General features: G+C 39.6%; 1 protein-coding gene across 2 annotated transcripts in view; it reads left to right on the top strand.

Annotated features, from left to right (window-relative positions):
* SUCLG2 (succinate-CoA ligase GDP-forming subunit beta) overlaps window positions 1-17187 on the top strand; it is a 162286-nt gene that overhangs the window by 60540 nt on the left and 84559 nt on the right. For both annotated transcript variants that reach the window (XM_006265758.3, XM_019499744.2), the window contains exons 3-4: window positions 14684-14783; window positions 14888-14978. In XM_006265758.3, the coding sequence (XP_006265820.3) occupies window positions 14684-14783; window positions 14888-14978 (191 nt within the window). The remainder of the gene's footprint in view (window positions 1-14683; window positions 14784-14887; window positions 14979-17187) is intronic.

Here is a 17187-nt window from a genome sequence, read left to right as displayed (position 1 = left end):
ATAAAAATAAGTTTCACTTCAAATAGATTTCTAAGAAAACATTGGTCTTTGTGTTCATGAATAGCACTGAAAGACCAGTTGGTACCAGGTGAAGTAAAACATGGGCAGTAATAAAAGACTCCATTCTTTTGTTGAGACATTCAAATGTTTGTATCAGTTATTAAATCCAGTTTTAAACATTGCTGATATTTATTTGATCCTTTTAGCAGGCCCAAGGAACAAACAACTGTAGAGCCCATCCTACACTGGAGATAGAAAGAGACTGAATTGGGAAGGGTCTGCATATTTGTCCCACAAGGGACACATCTTCTCTATTGTTAAACTAATTGACCTACCCTACCTTGCAGCTTCCACGCTCGGCAAGAGCAGAGATAGAGGCAACAAGAAAGGAATCAGTCGGTTCTTTGAGAAGGGAGAATGAGGCACTCTTACCCAGCCCTGTGAGAGAACCAGCATTTGAGTTTAAAGTGAATGTAATAGATATTTTATTTGAGCTATAGAGTTATAGAGGTGTGTGTGTGTGTGTATGTATATGCACATATAGATGTATGTGTGTGTGTATATATGTGTATCAGCTCTGCAGGATGATGCTTTGGGGGAAGTGAATGCTTCTGTACTCACTAACATGACCTCGGTACAGCACCATTTGCCTTCCTTACACCCTTCAACCTCTTGAATGCCCACTGGCCTGGTAAAAATTGTTTTACTTCATGCACAGAGCAGACATGCTAAAGGGATGTAGAATCTGTAGCTTAAATACTAGCCTGAGTGTTTCATATCCACTTTATATACAGTATGTGTGGGGTTTACGGAAGAGCTTTTTTCTGTTTGCCTCCCAAACACTTGCAATTATTTTCAACATCTGTCATGCTGGGAACAGAAAGCGCCGGATTGACAGAAGTGTACAACTGTGTCAATATTTTACTACAGTTGAGTTGGTTTATTCTACAGGAGCTGTCTTTTCCCACCAAATGTTGTCTGTTGAATCTCTCCTTTGGACTGTGCCTTTTGTGGCTATAAAAGGCTGATGCACTTTTGCGTTGCATAGGGAAAACATAGCTCCGAGGTATTTTCAAAGTTACCCCTGCTTTGGGGGGAAGGCACACAGGGTGCCATTTGAGTGTATTCCTGCTTTTGAAGCACTATTTGAAAGCTATAGGACTGAATGTCATGCATCTCGCCAACCAGCTGCAAATATTAGAATTATTCATTTGTAATATATTCTGCAAGAGATGTTTTTGCATGTTAGAGCACATCAGTCGAAGGAATGGTCTTATCTGTCATTTAAATGATAAATGATCAAATAAGAAAAAGGGCGCATGGAGTATTTTTAACATGTATGTTAATATTCAGATCCCTGCAGTTCTGAGTAGACGCTCCTCTTGCTTTGTACACTTAGGTTGCGTTAGCATTAACAGACATTAAAGGCATTTATAGATGTGCGCAGGGGGGGAGAGTACGCTTTAATTAGCATGGCTCCACTCCAAGAGCCATGCTAATTAAAGCACCCAGAGTGTCACCTGTATCAGCATCCCCGCACTGAAAAGTGGCAACGGGGGTGCTTTAACTAAAGCTCATCGAATGCCCCCACTGCCATAGTTAAAGCACCCCCGCTGCCCCGTTGTGACACTGGAGTCTGCTGGAGAACAGTAATTACCTCTGTTAATCAAGTCTGTTGCAACGTGCTGTAATTACAGCATGTTGGAGCAGCCTCCACGCATGTGTATAGGACCCCTAAATCATTAAATTAATTGAACATTACTTATTTAATCAAATAGGAAAACCAAAAATGTGACAGAACTTTTAACAAAATCAGCAAAAAAAAGTGTGGGGGGAGGAATTAAAATAAGATCATTGTACTTGTAGTATTTATAGTCAGTAAAAAACTGTTATACTTTAAATCTGCCTATTTTATAAGCGAGTAACTTCTTTACTCTGATATTTCTCTAAATCAGGAGTTTAAGCTGGGTGGGCGCAAATGTTGCTGTGGTTAAGGAGAAGAAATCAGCCACGTGAATGTGAATTTTGAAAGGTTGTTAAAGATTTTCTGTTTCCTGGCTTACCCTGGATATAGACTTGAAATGTCTTCTCACTAAAGATAAAATTGACAAAATTGCATCCTTGGGAGTTGACAAAATTGTAGTTTATGGTATTTTTGAATACAAGAAATCCTGTGCGACAAATTTACAAATAAACATACTTTAGAGAGGAGTTCAATTCCCTGTGCCAAAAAAGTAATGTCCTATTTGCTGGGCTATAATATGTTTATGGAGTTGTTTAAAGTTTTGTTTAGCAAAATCTGATATCAGTCTCGTCCCCAAGATATGATCCGGTGATAAACACTGTTTACATTCTTATAAATGAGTGGGTATATGGACGAGTGGATAATATGTTTAATTTTGGCATTTCTAAGCGGTGTTACCAGGCTAATGGTCTGTGTTCTTGGTTCCTAATTTCCAAAGAAGAGAATAAGGACCACGTAGCACCTCTGCTTTGTTTCCAATAGCAGAAAATGCCCATGATGGGGTCCCCATGACTGCAGCCTAGGATTCCCTTGGTCATTGATATATTTATCTTTTGGACATCCCTGTGAATTGGAGAAGTTTATTTATCCCATTTTTTTCAGATGGGAACTTGGTTATAGAGTTGCCCAAAGCTACACAAGGAAGTGTGTAACAGAGATGGGAAGAGGGCCACCCTGTCCCTCAAGGTACTATCCTAGCATTTCTCTGTTTGATTGACAATTCAATTCTACGTATACACGTTACCAAGTCAAGACAGTGAATCCCCTATAGCACAGTTTGTTCAAGAGCATAACCATATGGACTGACTCCTACCTTGTTCTGTATAGGAGGATCCTCAGAGCTGTGTGAAGTCTCCCTGCAGGACAAGGCCCTTAAATAATTAAGCAGTTAGATTTTTTTGACTAGGACTGTGATTAACCATTTCACCCTGAGGCCAGCAGGCGTAGGAAGTGTATGAATGGAGAAACATTAAGAAAGTGACGGCAACTTAGCTAGATGTGTAAGGACACGGCTGAAGTTTAATTTCCTCCATGTCATTGAAACCATATGCAATTTTTTTTTTTAGTTCACAAAGATTAGAAAATTACTTTTAATTCTTACTTATCAGGCACCATATGGCTATGCTATAATTCGGCCTTCCCATGGAGCTTCATGTGCGTATGGAAAATAAAATTAATTGGATATCACACCCTGAAATCTATTATTAAGTTAATAAAGCTAACAGCTTGTGGGGTGTCCTCATGCACAGCATGATGGAATTGTATATAATAACAAGCAACTATTTATAACTCCATGAGAAAATTGAGAGAGCAAAGAGAGGTCAGGAGATAACAGGGACGGGGTTGAAGCGTGGCATGATGGTGTTTGAGTGCTTGGAGTTAAACACGCAGTGTGTATTATTGCAGAGATAATTGTGGTCAGCGTTCGATTCACTAAACAAGATTTCCTGTTAGTTTCAGAAACCAAAGTTTTTATGCGTCCTTGATTTCCTCATTCTAGGCCAGGAGAAACCAGCTTGGCCAACGTATTGTAATATGCAAGTGTTGGAGGCTGATAGCCACATTGGGGCCTAGGATTGTATGAAGTTTAGTAGCAGAATCTGACCTCTTTGTTTTTCATCTGGATCTCTTCCAAACATTTAAACAGTCCTTGTGTGACTCCATAAAACGTGGATTTTTTTTTCTTCTTTATTTTGCATCCCATAACAAGAAGGGATTTGAGATTTTAAATGATGCCTGCTTTGTAAAGAGAGAACATAAAAGTTTTGACTGTAAAGTGTAATGGGGAACTAATGTGGTATTTAAAGAGCGATGATCAAAGACAGAGGTCTTCAAAATCATCGTGCTGTGAAGAGTGTAGTGAGGCTGGTACTTCAGCCTCTACCCAGCCTACCTTTGGTGAGTTTGAAAATTGCTAGCGCAGCCGGTGATTTCAAGAAATGGTTCTCTCTTAAATACATAGCTTGGTTTGGAAACCTGCGTGTTTTTAATACCTCTTGTACCTTCTAAGAAAGAGTGCTAACTTTCTCATTCTGACATTTTTTTACACAGTATATGAGAAGGATCAGAGTCAGTTCCCTGTAAAAATGAATATTTCTATTAATCCACTGAACAGGCACAACTCTGGCAACTGGAGAGCAAGCCCAGCCACATTCCCACACCTGAATGTTGTCTGAAGCAAAAAAGGAGGAAGACTGAATTGCAGCATGCCTCGTATCTAATATTTAGTCCCACCGTTGCATCCCCACTATTGTCTCCAATGTTGAAAGCAGTGTTTGGGCTCTTGCACGTTGTCTTGTCAAGTTCTTGTGGATCACAAAGGAGAGACCTAGCTACAGGGCATACTGTATGACTACAGCTGAAGGAGCACGAATAATGCTCTGTGGCCAGGGGTACTGGGAGAACCAGAGAAAAATATCCATCACGTTTATTAAAGGTTTGAATGCCATTAGAAAGTATACTTGGGGTTTTTTTTAATAAAGTATGGTATTTTAAATGCAAGTGCATAGGTTAAAATTTGAATTTGACAATCATTTTTGGCAAATTTTACATATTCTGAATAAGGACAGGACTTCAGGCTCTTAACTTTTTGGGAATTTAAGAAGATGCTTAAGAGTTGTTTTTAATATGGCGGCTTTTTTTTAACTGTAGCCTTATGTAAAGACTATACTGGTGTAAAGAGGCAGCAGCAGTCTTGTACATCTTCGACATGCATGTGACCTCAAGAGTAGTTGGGATGGGGAAAATGGATCTTCTCTGTTGAAGATGCCCGTCGTTACAGATTGCTGAAAATGAACAAAATAGTGCAGAGGAAGAAGTGTAAAAGAAAAAAAAAAACGGAAGAGAAGCAAATGCATAGAGGGCTCATAAATATTTCTGTTAGCTTTTTAACCTGGACTCGAAAGACTAATGTATATAAGTGACTTCTTTGAATGGCTGGCATATTCTACACGGGAGGTGACGGGGACTGGTGAAGCAGGTCAGTACTGCTCTGGCCACGTGCATTTGACACATAGGATTGTCTAAAAGCCTTTTTCTTAGCTCTGAACATATTGTCATCAACATTATCATGATTAATGAGCTGTCCCTTTTTATGGAACAGCAGAGTCTTAAATGGCATACTATATCCATTGAATTAAATATTGAATAATAAAGACCAGCAGATCCCTGCGCCAAATGTCTTTTCTGAGCCGTTTACTGCTATTATTTTGGCCACGACTTCTATTTTCTGCGTTACGAAAGTAAACAAAAGCAAGTGCAGGATGATAGAGCATCCACTGCTTTATTACTAGCTCTTAGTTTATTATTGGTACTAGCTTATATTAAATTATAAAACAGCAGTGCATGCTGCAGATGAAGCTTCATCTCCTTACAGTAGTTAATATTTACCAGTTGCCTTAGGGGTGAAATATTTCTTCTTTGTACTGCTTAATACAGTAGTTTTGTATTAAATGAAAAGCTAGATACCATGAAAACCAACATCAGTAATCCCAGAAAGGTTTTCAGCAAACGGTGCAATAAGATATATTCAAAAACAAATATGCTCACAACTGTGGTTGCAGCATTTCTGTATTTAATTAATACATTATTTTTTATCTGCATTAATTTTTATCTCTCACTGTCCTTTACATCTAGCAAACTCTTTATGCAGTAAGGTTTCTAGGTCCATTTTCTGAGTGGATGCAGTCTGCTATCTAGGTTTTTGGTGGCACTGAACGTGAATACCAGGCATTGACCAGAAATCTCAGATGAGTCTCTGCTAGACTAAAAAGAGACATCATAAATAAACCTCATCAGATTTTTCATCTTCGCTTTTATTCTCCATTTTATTTCTACTCTTTGGCCCTTGTATAGGTGGTCAGCACATTGCCTGAGCGTCCCTGATATCTGACTTTCCCACCCTCAAGATAGGATTTAAATGATTCATAGGCTTCACGCAGGCCTTCTGCACAATCAGAGGTTACTGTCTAGTTTTCCACCGAGGATTCATGCTGAGCATCGGTTGTCTAATAGGTAGAGCAAGCACTTCTAAGCAACGCAAGTTTTATTGGAGCTAGTGTTTATCGTTATCAGGGTATTTCTAGTATTCCTAGTTCTCTAAATAGGAAATATTGCAGTAAATTTAAGTACAGTGGATGGTAAATAGGCACATCTTAATAAAGCCCATTTTACTTTCTCTAGTGTATATTTTTTATTTTGTTGTTTTTTCCTGCTTCAGACTCATAAACACTTTACATGCTGTGGTTGTCTCTTTTCCATTACAGGTGGCAAGTTTTTGCCTGTTTTTTCTTTGGTTTTGATTTTTTCCATATACAAGAATTGATTTTGGGGAGATCTAAAGAGCAAAGCCCTGAACTACCTTTGCAGTATATGGTTCTTAAGTGAACCAAAGGCATTCCTTCTTTTATGTCTATAGTGAGGGCACAAACATCAAACTTTGCCCCTCAGACGTTCACGTGTTCAGATGACGGCTGACTTCAGAGTCAATCCAGCTTCATCTGCATAGTTTCAAACTCAGTCTCCACCTTCGGCTCTATTGGAGCCAAGTTAAGTTTGCACGTAGGGACCATTTTAAAGACTCTGTGTTTCCAGGAGCATGACCCAGCCCAGTAGAACAATCCCTACTGAATCCCAGAGGACACCCAGCGAAGAGCACTCTTCAAAGGACTGGAAGATGAGTTCAGAGATCTAGCTACAACTGTACATTAATCCTCACTTTTGTATTGCATGAAATCAGGCTCATAAAACATTTTTAGTACCACTTGTTTGAACCAGGTCAGAAATATTACTAGGATTGCTTTTGTTTCGATATTCCTGCTGCTTGTCCTGGGATACCACACACTAAGACAGAGAGATGTAGGGTTCCTATATGCACTTCTCTTTTATACAGCTCTGTTAGGGAATATCAGTCTGCATGAGAGAGCACTTGTTCACATGACTGTTTCTTACCAACAGCTGCTTTTGTTAAAAAAAAATAAATAAAAAAAATCTTTTGCTCGCTCATCCAAACTGGACTTTTTGTTCCATCCTTATTTTCTTAGCAGTGGTTTTTTCCTGCAGTTTTTGCCAGTGTCTAGTACCTGTGACTTGTGGGTTCATAAACCCACACTGTGGATTGGCCTCTAAGCTTAAAGAAAAACTCTTTATGAAACATTCAAAGCTCCAATTTAGCAAAGTATTTAAATATACGTTTAAAGCCCAGTGGGGTTTTAGTGCATGCTTACAGTTAAGTGCTGTCTTGAGTTGTATGTACTGAGCTCTGCTCATTTTTGGCTAAAGGAAACAGGCGTTTCTTTCCTTTCTTTTTTTAAGGCAGCATAGTTAAAATGACTTAAATTTTAACAATTCTTTTTAATTGTGAAAGGAGGAAATTAGCACTTCAAGCTCAGTACCACAAGTGTTGAATAATAGTCTTCATGCAGTGAAAGCTAAGTATCTTTCTCTTCCATGCAAGGTGAGGGTAGAGAGAGGGTTGCCAGGAAAAGTGGTTAGGAAATTAGGGTTAAATCAGGACTGGCATGCTGCATGCTATGTGCAAAGATTTCTTAATTACTAGAGTAGGTTGGTAGCCTCCTTTTCTTTTTTGGTATGTGATTTTTCTGAGTAGTTTCTTATATTTTTCTGTGTTCTGCATATTATCATTTGTCTTTTCTGAAGCCTGTTTATGCCTAAGAATAATTATGCACAAGCCCATATTAAAGTCCCTAGCTGTTGCATTTTTACACAAGGTACGAATTCCCCAGCAGCAGCGCTACAGCTCAGTAATGTATAAGAGAGGCAGAATCAGTCCAAAAAGGGACTTCTTCTAGCTCCAGCATTCTGCACATCATCACAAAGAATGAGATGTTGAAAACCAGCCAGGAAAACAGGTGTGCATATTGTTGCAGCTAGGGGCAAGAGTGGTGTTTGTTCTTAATGACTGTTTGACTTCAGCACTACAGATTGCATAAAACCTATTCTCTGAACTGTATTATAATGAATGCCGCTATGATATTTAGGTAGGATTTTTAGGACACACTTGAGCTGCCTGACTCCACAACTGTTTTCGCATTAGAACAAAACTGTATATAACAACAACAAAAAAAGTCTCGTATTTTGGTGATGACAGCGATGTTTTGAGAACTGCAAACTGCAGTACAGAGAGCGCGGGCAATATACACAGCTCAAGATATGTTCCAGTTTCCAGCTCCTCCTCAAAAGTTGAAAAAAGGCATGATTAGCGCCATTGCCTGCCGAAAATCTGCTAAGAGCATCTTAACAAACGGTCCGTGACTGGTTTTTATTATGTTTGACTCAGAGCAGAGATAAAAAAACTGTCTCCTGACTGTTTAACTGATGAGCTAATATATTCTACCTGTATAAGGGAAACAGGCACGCTCCAAATGTACATTTGCAAAATAGATGAACAGCCGCAGAATGAATTTTATAACCACTGGAGATGCTAGTTTAACATCTGCAGTTTGAGTGTCCTGAGTCATTGTGGCTCTCGGTGCATACACGTAGCCTAGGTCTGAGATGGATACTTGTTGTTTAGTGTTAGTTTACGATGGAGATGCACAATTAATATGTGCAATTAAAGGTGTTCACTGATAGTCAAAAACAGAGGTTCTAGGGTGATGATCTTTTTTCATCATCGAAGTTGCCAAAGGGGAAAATTTCAATGCCAGTTCTGTGTTTATAATCAGGTCTTTTTCAGTCTTAAGGGTGTCCTCATGTGGCTGAAACAGAGGGTGTAATAAAGAAAGAAAACCAGAGTGCATGAATCAGCTGAACAGCAGAAATAAAATTACCAGGGAAAAATATCTCCCTTTCTCATTAGTGCAGCATTTTTATTAGCATATTTGGTAAGAGAAACAAATAACTTGAATGCATCTTGTTGCGCATACAAAGACCCTTTAGTAAAAAACTCAATATGAGGACATTTGGCCTGGTAATGATGGTCAGTAATATCTCCCATATTTTAGGTCAGAATAGCATACTATGGAGCAAGAGGAACTGTCTCGAAGATAGCCTTAAGATATATTAAGATGAGCAATAATACCATGCGATGAGAAGTGGCCAGTGCAGTCAGGGTTAGTATAACCTTTCAATTTAATTCCATTTAAATTTACAGTCCTGCAGGGCCTGCCAGGTTGACAGCACTAGACACTGAGCTTGTCTATTTATCCTACAGCAGATGCAAAAGGAGAACTGGCAGAGCAAGCTTTCCCGCACTGCACCATCGATGTGCTTCAGCACCGTTCCTCAGGGACCTCTTTCAGGCATGAAAAAAGCTCTTTTTTCATATCTTCCAATCCATGTCCCTTCTGTTGAGTTTGTCACAAGGGTGACAGGTAGTGCCACTTCATTTGTGCAATCCATATACTTACTATACATTAAAAGCTACCTTTAAAGAAAACGAAGGTGGCGAAGTCAAGCAGTCAAAAATTAGAGAATGCCAGAATTAATATGGCCTGTGCAGCCTTAATTCAACCCTGTTGATCATGCACATTCTTTAATTACACGATCACTTGTTTCTTTTCCCTCAGTGCCCTGGCCTGCAGGTAACAAGGAGGTGAATAGAAGAATGGGTGGCTGTGTGTATATAATAATTCAACGTCGATGCTCATGGATCAAGTGAAGACACATTTATTATAAAAAACTGGGGTAGTTAAAATGCAAGCCTGGCTACTTGATGACTTATTTTGAGAAGATTTAAGAGTACAGTATTAAGGGTGAGCCTTAACTTGGTTGATTTTTATCTGGCTTTAAAAAAATTTATTACTGGTGAAGTGTGTCGTAATGGTTATGAAAGTAATTAATAACATCAGTGACAGGTTCAGGAATCTGGCTAATCTATCATTATAGATTTTAATGAGGCTTCTAATCTAGTAATAAATATACAATATATTCCAGGGTATGGAGTTATAAAAAGGATGATTGATCTGACTTGAATTCAAAGACTGGGGGAATGAGGCATGCGAAAAGATGGCTTCCTTTGGGAATGTGGGAGAGCGGTAAGAGGGGAAGGGTGGGAGGAGTGGAAGAGGGAGAGTTTCAATTAAAAAAATATATATATTTAACAGCTCCTGCTCCACATCAGTTTGCTTACCTGGTAATATGTGGGGGGTGCTGCTTGAACCAGCTGCATCCCTTTTAATGCTAAGAACAAGGGGAGTTAAGAAGGTTGTAGGCACCGTAACCTCTTAGGAAACACATAACCTTTAGCATGCATACAGAAAGGCCCACGTTTGTGTGTAAAGGTGACATGAACTGTATTGCTTATGAATTCTGAGATTTCAGGACCAGCTCCCCGTGGGTTTCTACCCCCCCGCGACCTGTCCTGACCCATGTCTCGGAAGTGCTCAGCAGGCGTGAGGAAGCTGAAGCAGGGAACGATGCAGATGTTCGTTGTTTCACCTACCGTTTACCTTTCTTGGGCTCTCGAAAGTAAAGAGTAGTTGCTTTTTAGACATCCCCCTGCAAAATCCTGTCTGTTTGCTCTGACTGTCCTGAGTCCCTGAAGCACAGGAGCTCTGGCAAAGGGAGTGTTTAACAGACTGTAACATCTTTGTTGGTCAGCACAGTGTAAGGCACCTGGATTTATAGGGCACATCCAGACAAGTGTGCATGTGCGTTTCCTGGGGGCCAAACAGCAGTGACACACAGTTGTGCCGCTGCTACTTGTCCCTGGAGAACGCCCGTGCATGCATGCTCTGGTGCACGGCAAGTTGCCCCAGGTGGGGTAGTGGAGGCTGGGGCCAGCAGCTTTACCCGGGGTCCTGGGGGCCTCCCAGGGCTCCAGCAGCAGGGAGCCTGGCCGGCTGGTGGAGTGTGCTCCAGCTGGCCACGCTCCGGTTTCAGACACCACACGCTGCAGTCACATGCGCCACATCACCTTTTTCTAGCATGGGGTTATATTTGACACCAGGATCTCAGATGGGACTTCGACACCACATACCACACATGTGCTGTCGTCTGGACGTGCCCATAGAGTCCTTCTTCCAGAGAAGGTACCAAGCAACCCAGGCACGGAAGCGTGTCGGAGACAGTAAAGAAAGGAGGCCGCTCCTAAAGCCTGCTTTGAGATAGGAAAGCTTAAAAGCAACGTGGACCCAAAAGTGCACAGACAAGCGCAGCGTCCTAGTGAACCTCCAGCTGGGAGAGCTTGACCCTGGGCTACAAGACCCTTTTGAGACCCAAGTTGAGACTTTCCAGCAGCGTTCGACTGCTCCCTCCTACTTACGTGACCCTGCCTGAGTTTTGCTCCTTCCCCACCCACCTCCTCCTCTCTATAATCATTTGCATTACACTAGGGTTAAAGAGATTCAGGTGTCAGGCCCTACATCTTTTAAAAGAGGAGCAAATATTAATTCTCAAGCTAAGTTAGTAGATTTGTTCCTAGCTCGCAGATGAGCTGAGATCTACAGGTAGCAGGTGGAAAGTCACTCAGCGAATGAGAAGTAGGATGAGGATTTGAGAGGGGGGACCCCATTACCATACTCTGTCAAATGATGCCTTATTTATTAAAGCCCGTGTGAATTTCTTTGGTCCAAAACCATTCTTTGTTCTTATGTCCGACTTGGTACATGGGGCTGTTGTTGTGAGACAGCAGCAGTTGCCTGTAGTATGTGGTCCTTTCTGTATATGGTAGCTTTATTTTTATTTTTTTGATCAACTGCAAATGTTAATGTACTTAAATGGGCTGGCACATCATCCTATCAACATTTAATGGAAAGATATTCACAGGTAATAAATTATCAAGCTGGGTAAGAAGAGAAACCACAGTTCTCAGTGTATTGTTTTGTGATCAAGAATCCAGTAGTTAAATATATACAGCAGTGGGTTGCGAACAAGCTGTTCACTTTTGCTGCAGGCAGTACTGGTGGACCAGAGTAATCATAGTTCCCCAAAGCAGGTCCAATTTTATTGATTCAAAATAGGCTTTCATTATAGCACTGAGCCTATTGCAATCTCAAGGTGTCACAGCAATTTGTATTCACGATGCTAACAGAAAAGAAAGAGATGGATTGCAGAATACAGTGTAAAGAATGTTAGTTCCTGAGTCTTTCATTGCATTTTGTAGCTTAAATGTTGTCCATATGGGTCTAAATCTGCATGAGTTATATGTAGTATTAATACGATAGAAATGCACTACTTCTTCTCGGTTGAAATTGTAGGACATGACGCTTGACAATTTTGCCTAAGGAGGACTGCAGGCTTTGGCCTTCAACTTTGTCTAAGACAAATACAGTTAAAGAGACCTGGCGTGGTTTTGTTGAAACACTTCAGTGAAATTCAACTTCATGTGGAATTCACGTATCCTAACAGAAAAGTGAAACAAAATAGACCAAAAGTTGTGTTTTCCAGCAGTATAAGCAGAGAAATGGAAGAAACGTAAGATCTAGCAAAGAGAGGTTCAAGTGTTCATCTTATAATTAATAAAAGTAATTCTACTGCTGGGATCCTTTCGTTGTGCTGCATGGCTGATATTTACAGCTAAAACCTACACACTTTTAACAAACAATCTGAAATTGTTTTTGAACTGAAAAACAATTGGGACAAAGATCAAACAACGGAATAGAAATTGATTGAGAAATGTTAATTAGCAAATGAAGTGCTGATGGAAGGGTTACATTTTACTCTCTCATGCCACAGAACATTCCTGTTTCTACCAACATGCCATACTCTGAAAAGTGCCAAGCACAGATATTTATAATATGTATAAATTTATACTAATAACTGCACAAAAGTTGTCTTTTACAATTGCTTGTAGCTTTGTTAAAACAGTTTTGATAGATGCTAACGGAATAAATCCATGATAATTTTATTGTGTGAATATACGTTTAATAGATTTCCATACAAATGTGATTAGAATCTCTGCTTTTTTTCCAAGTTATCCTGCAAGTACAGTTAAATCATTTTATATATTCAGACTAAAATTACATTTCTTGTATGGGATAGTCTTTCCTAATGTAATCTGGGAATTCAAGCAGGAGATAACATAAAAACAAATAGAAATTTGTGTGAGCGTTTCCAGAAATCAGATCTTTAAATAAAATAGAAGTGGTGACATTAGTAGTGAATCAACTTGGTAAATACTGAATGATCAAGCCTAGTTATTGTAAAATAAGGTTTGGCTGGTTTACTTCATTTTCCAGAGCTTGGGCAAATAACTATTGAATTAAATAACTTCATGTTGGCTTCCCCCAGGGTAAGAAGAACCTGCTGTACTGTGTTCTGCTGAGCTGGTATATTGATTAGTACTTCAGGTCTAACCTTTACATAGTTATGCTTACTTTTTTAGCCTGCGTATTTATGTCTCTGATCCTTGTCTTTCTGAAGCTATTGTATTGTCCTCACGTTCTTTTGCCAGATTATAAAAAGATAGTCATTTAATTCAGCTTTCTTGCCTGATTTGTTACAGTCAAATGAAAAGAATCAGGGTAGTATGCAATGTGGAAGCTATGAATAAAATTGAGTTGGTGGCCTAAAGACCTTTGGTACAAAGCATAATGATCACATGCATAATTGACAGCACTTATCACTCAGAATACACAGCTTTCATTGTTGGGATGGTTAGTGAGTAAAACTAATCTAATTAAGTGCTTGTAGTGTCCATTAACAATGGCAAATTAGATGTTTTATCACAGCCGTCAGCGTGATTTTAAGTTTTGCTACTGTCAGTTGGCAAGTGATTTATAGTTGAATTCATTGTAATAATTTGTATGCTTAGAAAACACTGATACAAAACTTTTTTGTTGCATTTAAATTTCCTTGTTATCTGCTGTGGAGTGGCATGAATAATAGGGAGCTGGGAATATGAATGTGTTCGAATGTATGAAGTATTGTAAAGGAGAGTGTTTTGAAGGCTTAGAATGATGTATATCAAACATTAGCAGATGGATAAGCATGTGGACGTATTTTATCCTGAGAAGCTTGAAAATCAGATATTCTTTAGCATGCTAGTTTACGGGCTGTGTGGAAAAAAAGCAGACTTCCATCTTAATATAAAAATGCAATCATTTTATTCCGTGGTATTTGTGCTGACAAGATTTGATTTTTCGGTCCTCCAGCTGGAGGAGGATAGGAGCCAAGTAGGTAGCAGGATGGCAGGGAGGGAAGTGGCATTGACATAGTCACTGGGTTTGTAATTCCATGGATCGCATTGATCCAAACACTCACGTAAGGGAACAGCAGAGATTGCAGTGGCCACTTCAGCCTGGGAAGGGCACGATACCCAGTACACAGATATGGACTCCTCCATAGGTGCAAAAGTTAGTAGCCTGGTTCGATATTTGCTTGCCCTCGTGTGTGTACAGAACCACAGAAAGAACATACCCTGCTGACGGAGAATAACGCTGGCTAAACAAACTATGCAAGTTGTGTGTAACCTGTATAATAAGGCATTTATTATTAATAAAATTACTTGGTCAAAATACCCACATATTTAGCTAACTTGTGGGTAACTTGTGGTTATTCTTTTTCCTTTTTTAGACATGAAAAAATAGGAAACAACCTTTTTTAGTAAGATTATCTAGGAGCGTTGAACTCTTGGTCATTTGGTTTTCCGATGCGCTCTAATGGTATTCTAGTTATTTTTTAAAATAGATGAGTAGTTATTGTAACTCAATAAATGGCATTAAATAGCACCACACCGTATTTTTTTTTCTGTTACAGAGGCAAGAGAAATTGTTCTGAAAGCTCAGATCCTGGCAGGAGGGAGAGGGAAAGGTGTTTTCAATAGTGGATTAAAAGGAGGAGTGCATCTAACTAAAGAGTAAGTCTAAAAATCAAAGGACCTGAATCCAATAACATTGAGGCTGTTTACAGTGACCGTTTACCTAATGAATGAGTTCATAACTGGACTTCTTTCTTTTGCAGCCCTGCGGAGGTTGGTCAGCTGGCTAAGCAGATGATTGGGTACAACCTTGCAACAAAGCAAACTCCAAAGGATGGCGTTAAAGTTAAGAAGGTTAGATTATTTTCTCCCCTTAAAAGTAGAAAAACATGAACAACTACCAATTAATGCATTGTGATGCGGGCAGCACGCTTTGCCAGATCTTTGTGCCCTGATCCCTGATTGATTGTATCCCGTTCCTTTGATAAAGGGAAACAGTGCTGTTTTTGTTTTCCTTTAAGTGTTTATTCATGTCGAAGCCTGCTGAAAAGCAAGAAAACATTAAACTCCTTTTGCTATATATGATGAAGCAAATGTTCACTAAATTCTAATGTGATCTCATTAGCGGAAATGTACCTTTTGATAGGCTACTTAGCAAGGAGAAGTATTACGCTTTCTTCTTGTGGGTAACTGCTTTTGCTGAGATGTTAGAAATGCCTTTTGTAGGGTGGTCATGTCCTTAATTATTAGCTCAGAGATGAGCAGCATAGGCAGCCTTTCAGACAGGGTTTTCTTAGGCTCTCTCTGTTCAGCTTAAACCCTGTAAGAAATTAAATGTAGTATGTGGGCTGCAGTTGGAACAGTCTGACTTTCATCTCTTATTTTGCTTTGTTCAACAGAGATCCCCAGACAGGGTATATAATGAAGAGCCATGCCGTATATTTGATGCCAAGAGATAGGTTATTATGCAGACTTCTTTGGTATGAGCTGAATGGGTATGTGTGTGGGGGTGGGAGCTAGTTGCTAACGTTTTCTCTGAACCTTAGCATTAGCACAGAATGAGGGACGCCTTGCTGGACAGGTGCTTCGGAGGCCTTGCGGGAGATACCGTTGTAGCTCTTTGGTATCATTTCTATCATTAGACTAGCAAGTGGATCCCGATAGGCAGTTATTTTGTGATAACAAAAAGAAGAAACAAAATTACCATGAATGCAGGCCTATCAGAGACCGTACTAATACACGCACACAAGACGTTGCCCACCTTAAAACTCTGCTTGTAGAGTTGTGTATGGTAAAATCTCTGCCAGTGCTTTAGTCTTATTCATGCTTTGTGTTAGCTGCACTGTTTGAAATATGCCAGCAGAAGAAGCTTTGCCTTTTTGCCTGATTGCAAGATTTTCATATTCATCTAAATGTTCAGTCCTAGAAAGCAGACGTCTAATTTTTTATCGGGAATCGACAGAAAATGAAAAGCGTGTTTTTTCAGAGTGGATTGTTTAAAAGAACGTGCATTAAATGATTTTTGTGGAGGAAGTGGGACAGCATGGCACAGCTCTGCGGGCTGGGTTCATTCAGCCCACGGGCCAGAGCTGAGCACCACTGTCATAAACTAAACCAAAAAAGGGTAGGTTTTTTTAGGATAAGAGTAATTATATTGGCAATTTTATTCCGAGTTAAGAGTAATCCACATGGAGAGCTAGCTTGGTTTTTAAATATAACTGGTATACTTCTCCTATGCAGGCAAGCTCTTGTCCTCCTTTTTTTTCAGTTGGGTCACATTTACAAGAGTTTTACTCTTCATTGGTCTAAAAGTCCTTGAATGCACCAGCATCTTGGCTTATGTTGCTGGAAAATATATCTCAGAATACAGCAACAAAATAAAAACCACTAGAGAGAAAATTTGCAACATGGATTAGGAAAAAAATTGTGAACAGAGACACCTGCAAGCATATTTCTCAGGATCTGTTGAAAGCGCAGCCCAGAGATAATTTCAAACACCTACATACAGGTGATAGAAGTATACATGCAAAACCCATGTGAAAAATGAGTGTTACTGCCATCATCTGCACGAGCAGGTGTATGAGTTGAAAGGTTAGCAGGCAAGTGTTTCAATGTCTATAGCTATGGCCACAGGAAGAAGGGAAGCTTGACGATCCTTTCAAAATTAAGTTCTATAAATCAGACCTTTTTGAGGAAATGACAGTATTGTGCTGTTTCTATCTTTAACATTTCTCCTTAAAGAAATATCTGCAGTCAGAATAATTATGAAGTAGAAAATCAAGCTTGCCCTAAAAAATAACCAAATAGAGTTGTTAAAGGGAAAAACGATGTTTCTCTCCACTTCTGTGCCTGCAAAAGCAGTGAAAACATGCCTATACTGCTTAGGATTGTATTTCTTAAACAAACAGTCCCCATAGCTCCTTTCCTGCTTGGCAGCTAGTTTGTGAGGTTACATTAAGTCTTCTTATGGCACCCTGAAATTTGGAGAGTCTTGTTATTGAAGGGAACCGGTCTTTTGCTTACCATGACAACTAGTTAGAATCCAATACCTCTGACTTCCTTT

The sequence above is a fragment of the Alligator mississippiensis genome, chromosome 12, assembly GCF_030867095.1.
Source record: "Alligator mississippiensis isolate rAllMis1 chromosome 12, rAllMis1, whole genome shotgun sequence".
NCBI lineage: Eukaryota > Metazoa > Chordata > Crocodylia > Alligatoridae > Alligator > Alligator mississippiensis.
Note: the sequence above shows the minus strand (reverse complement) of the source record. Positions and strands in the feature narration are given on the sequence as shown.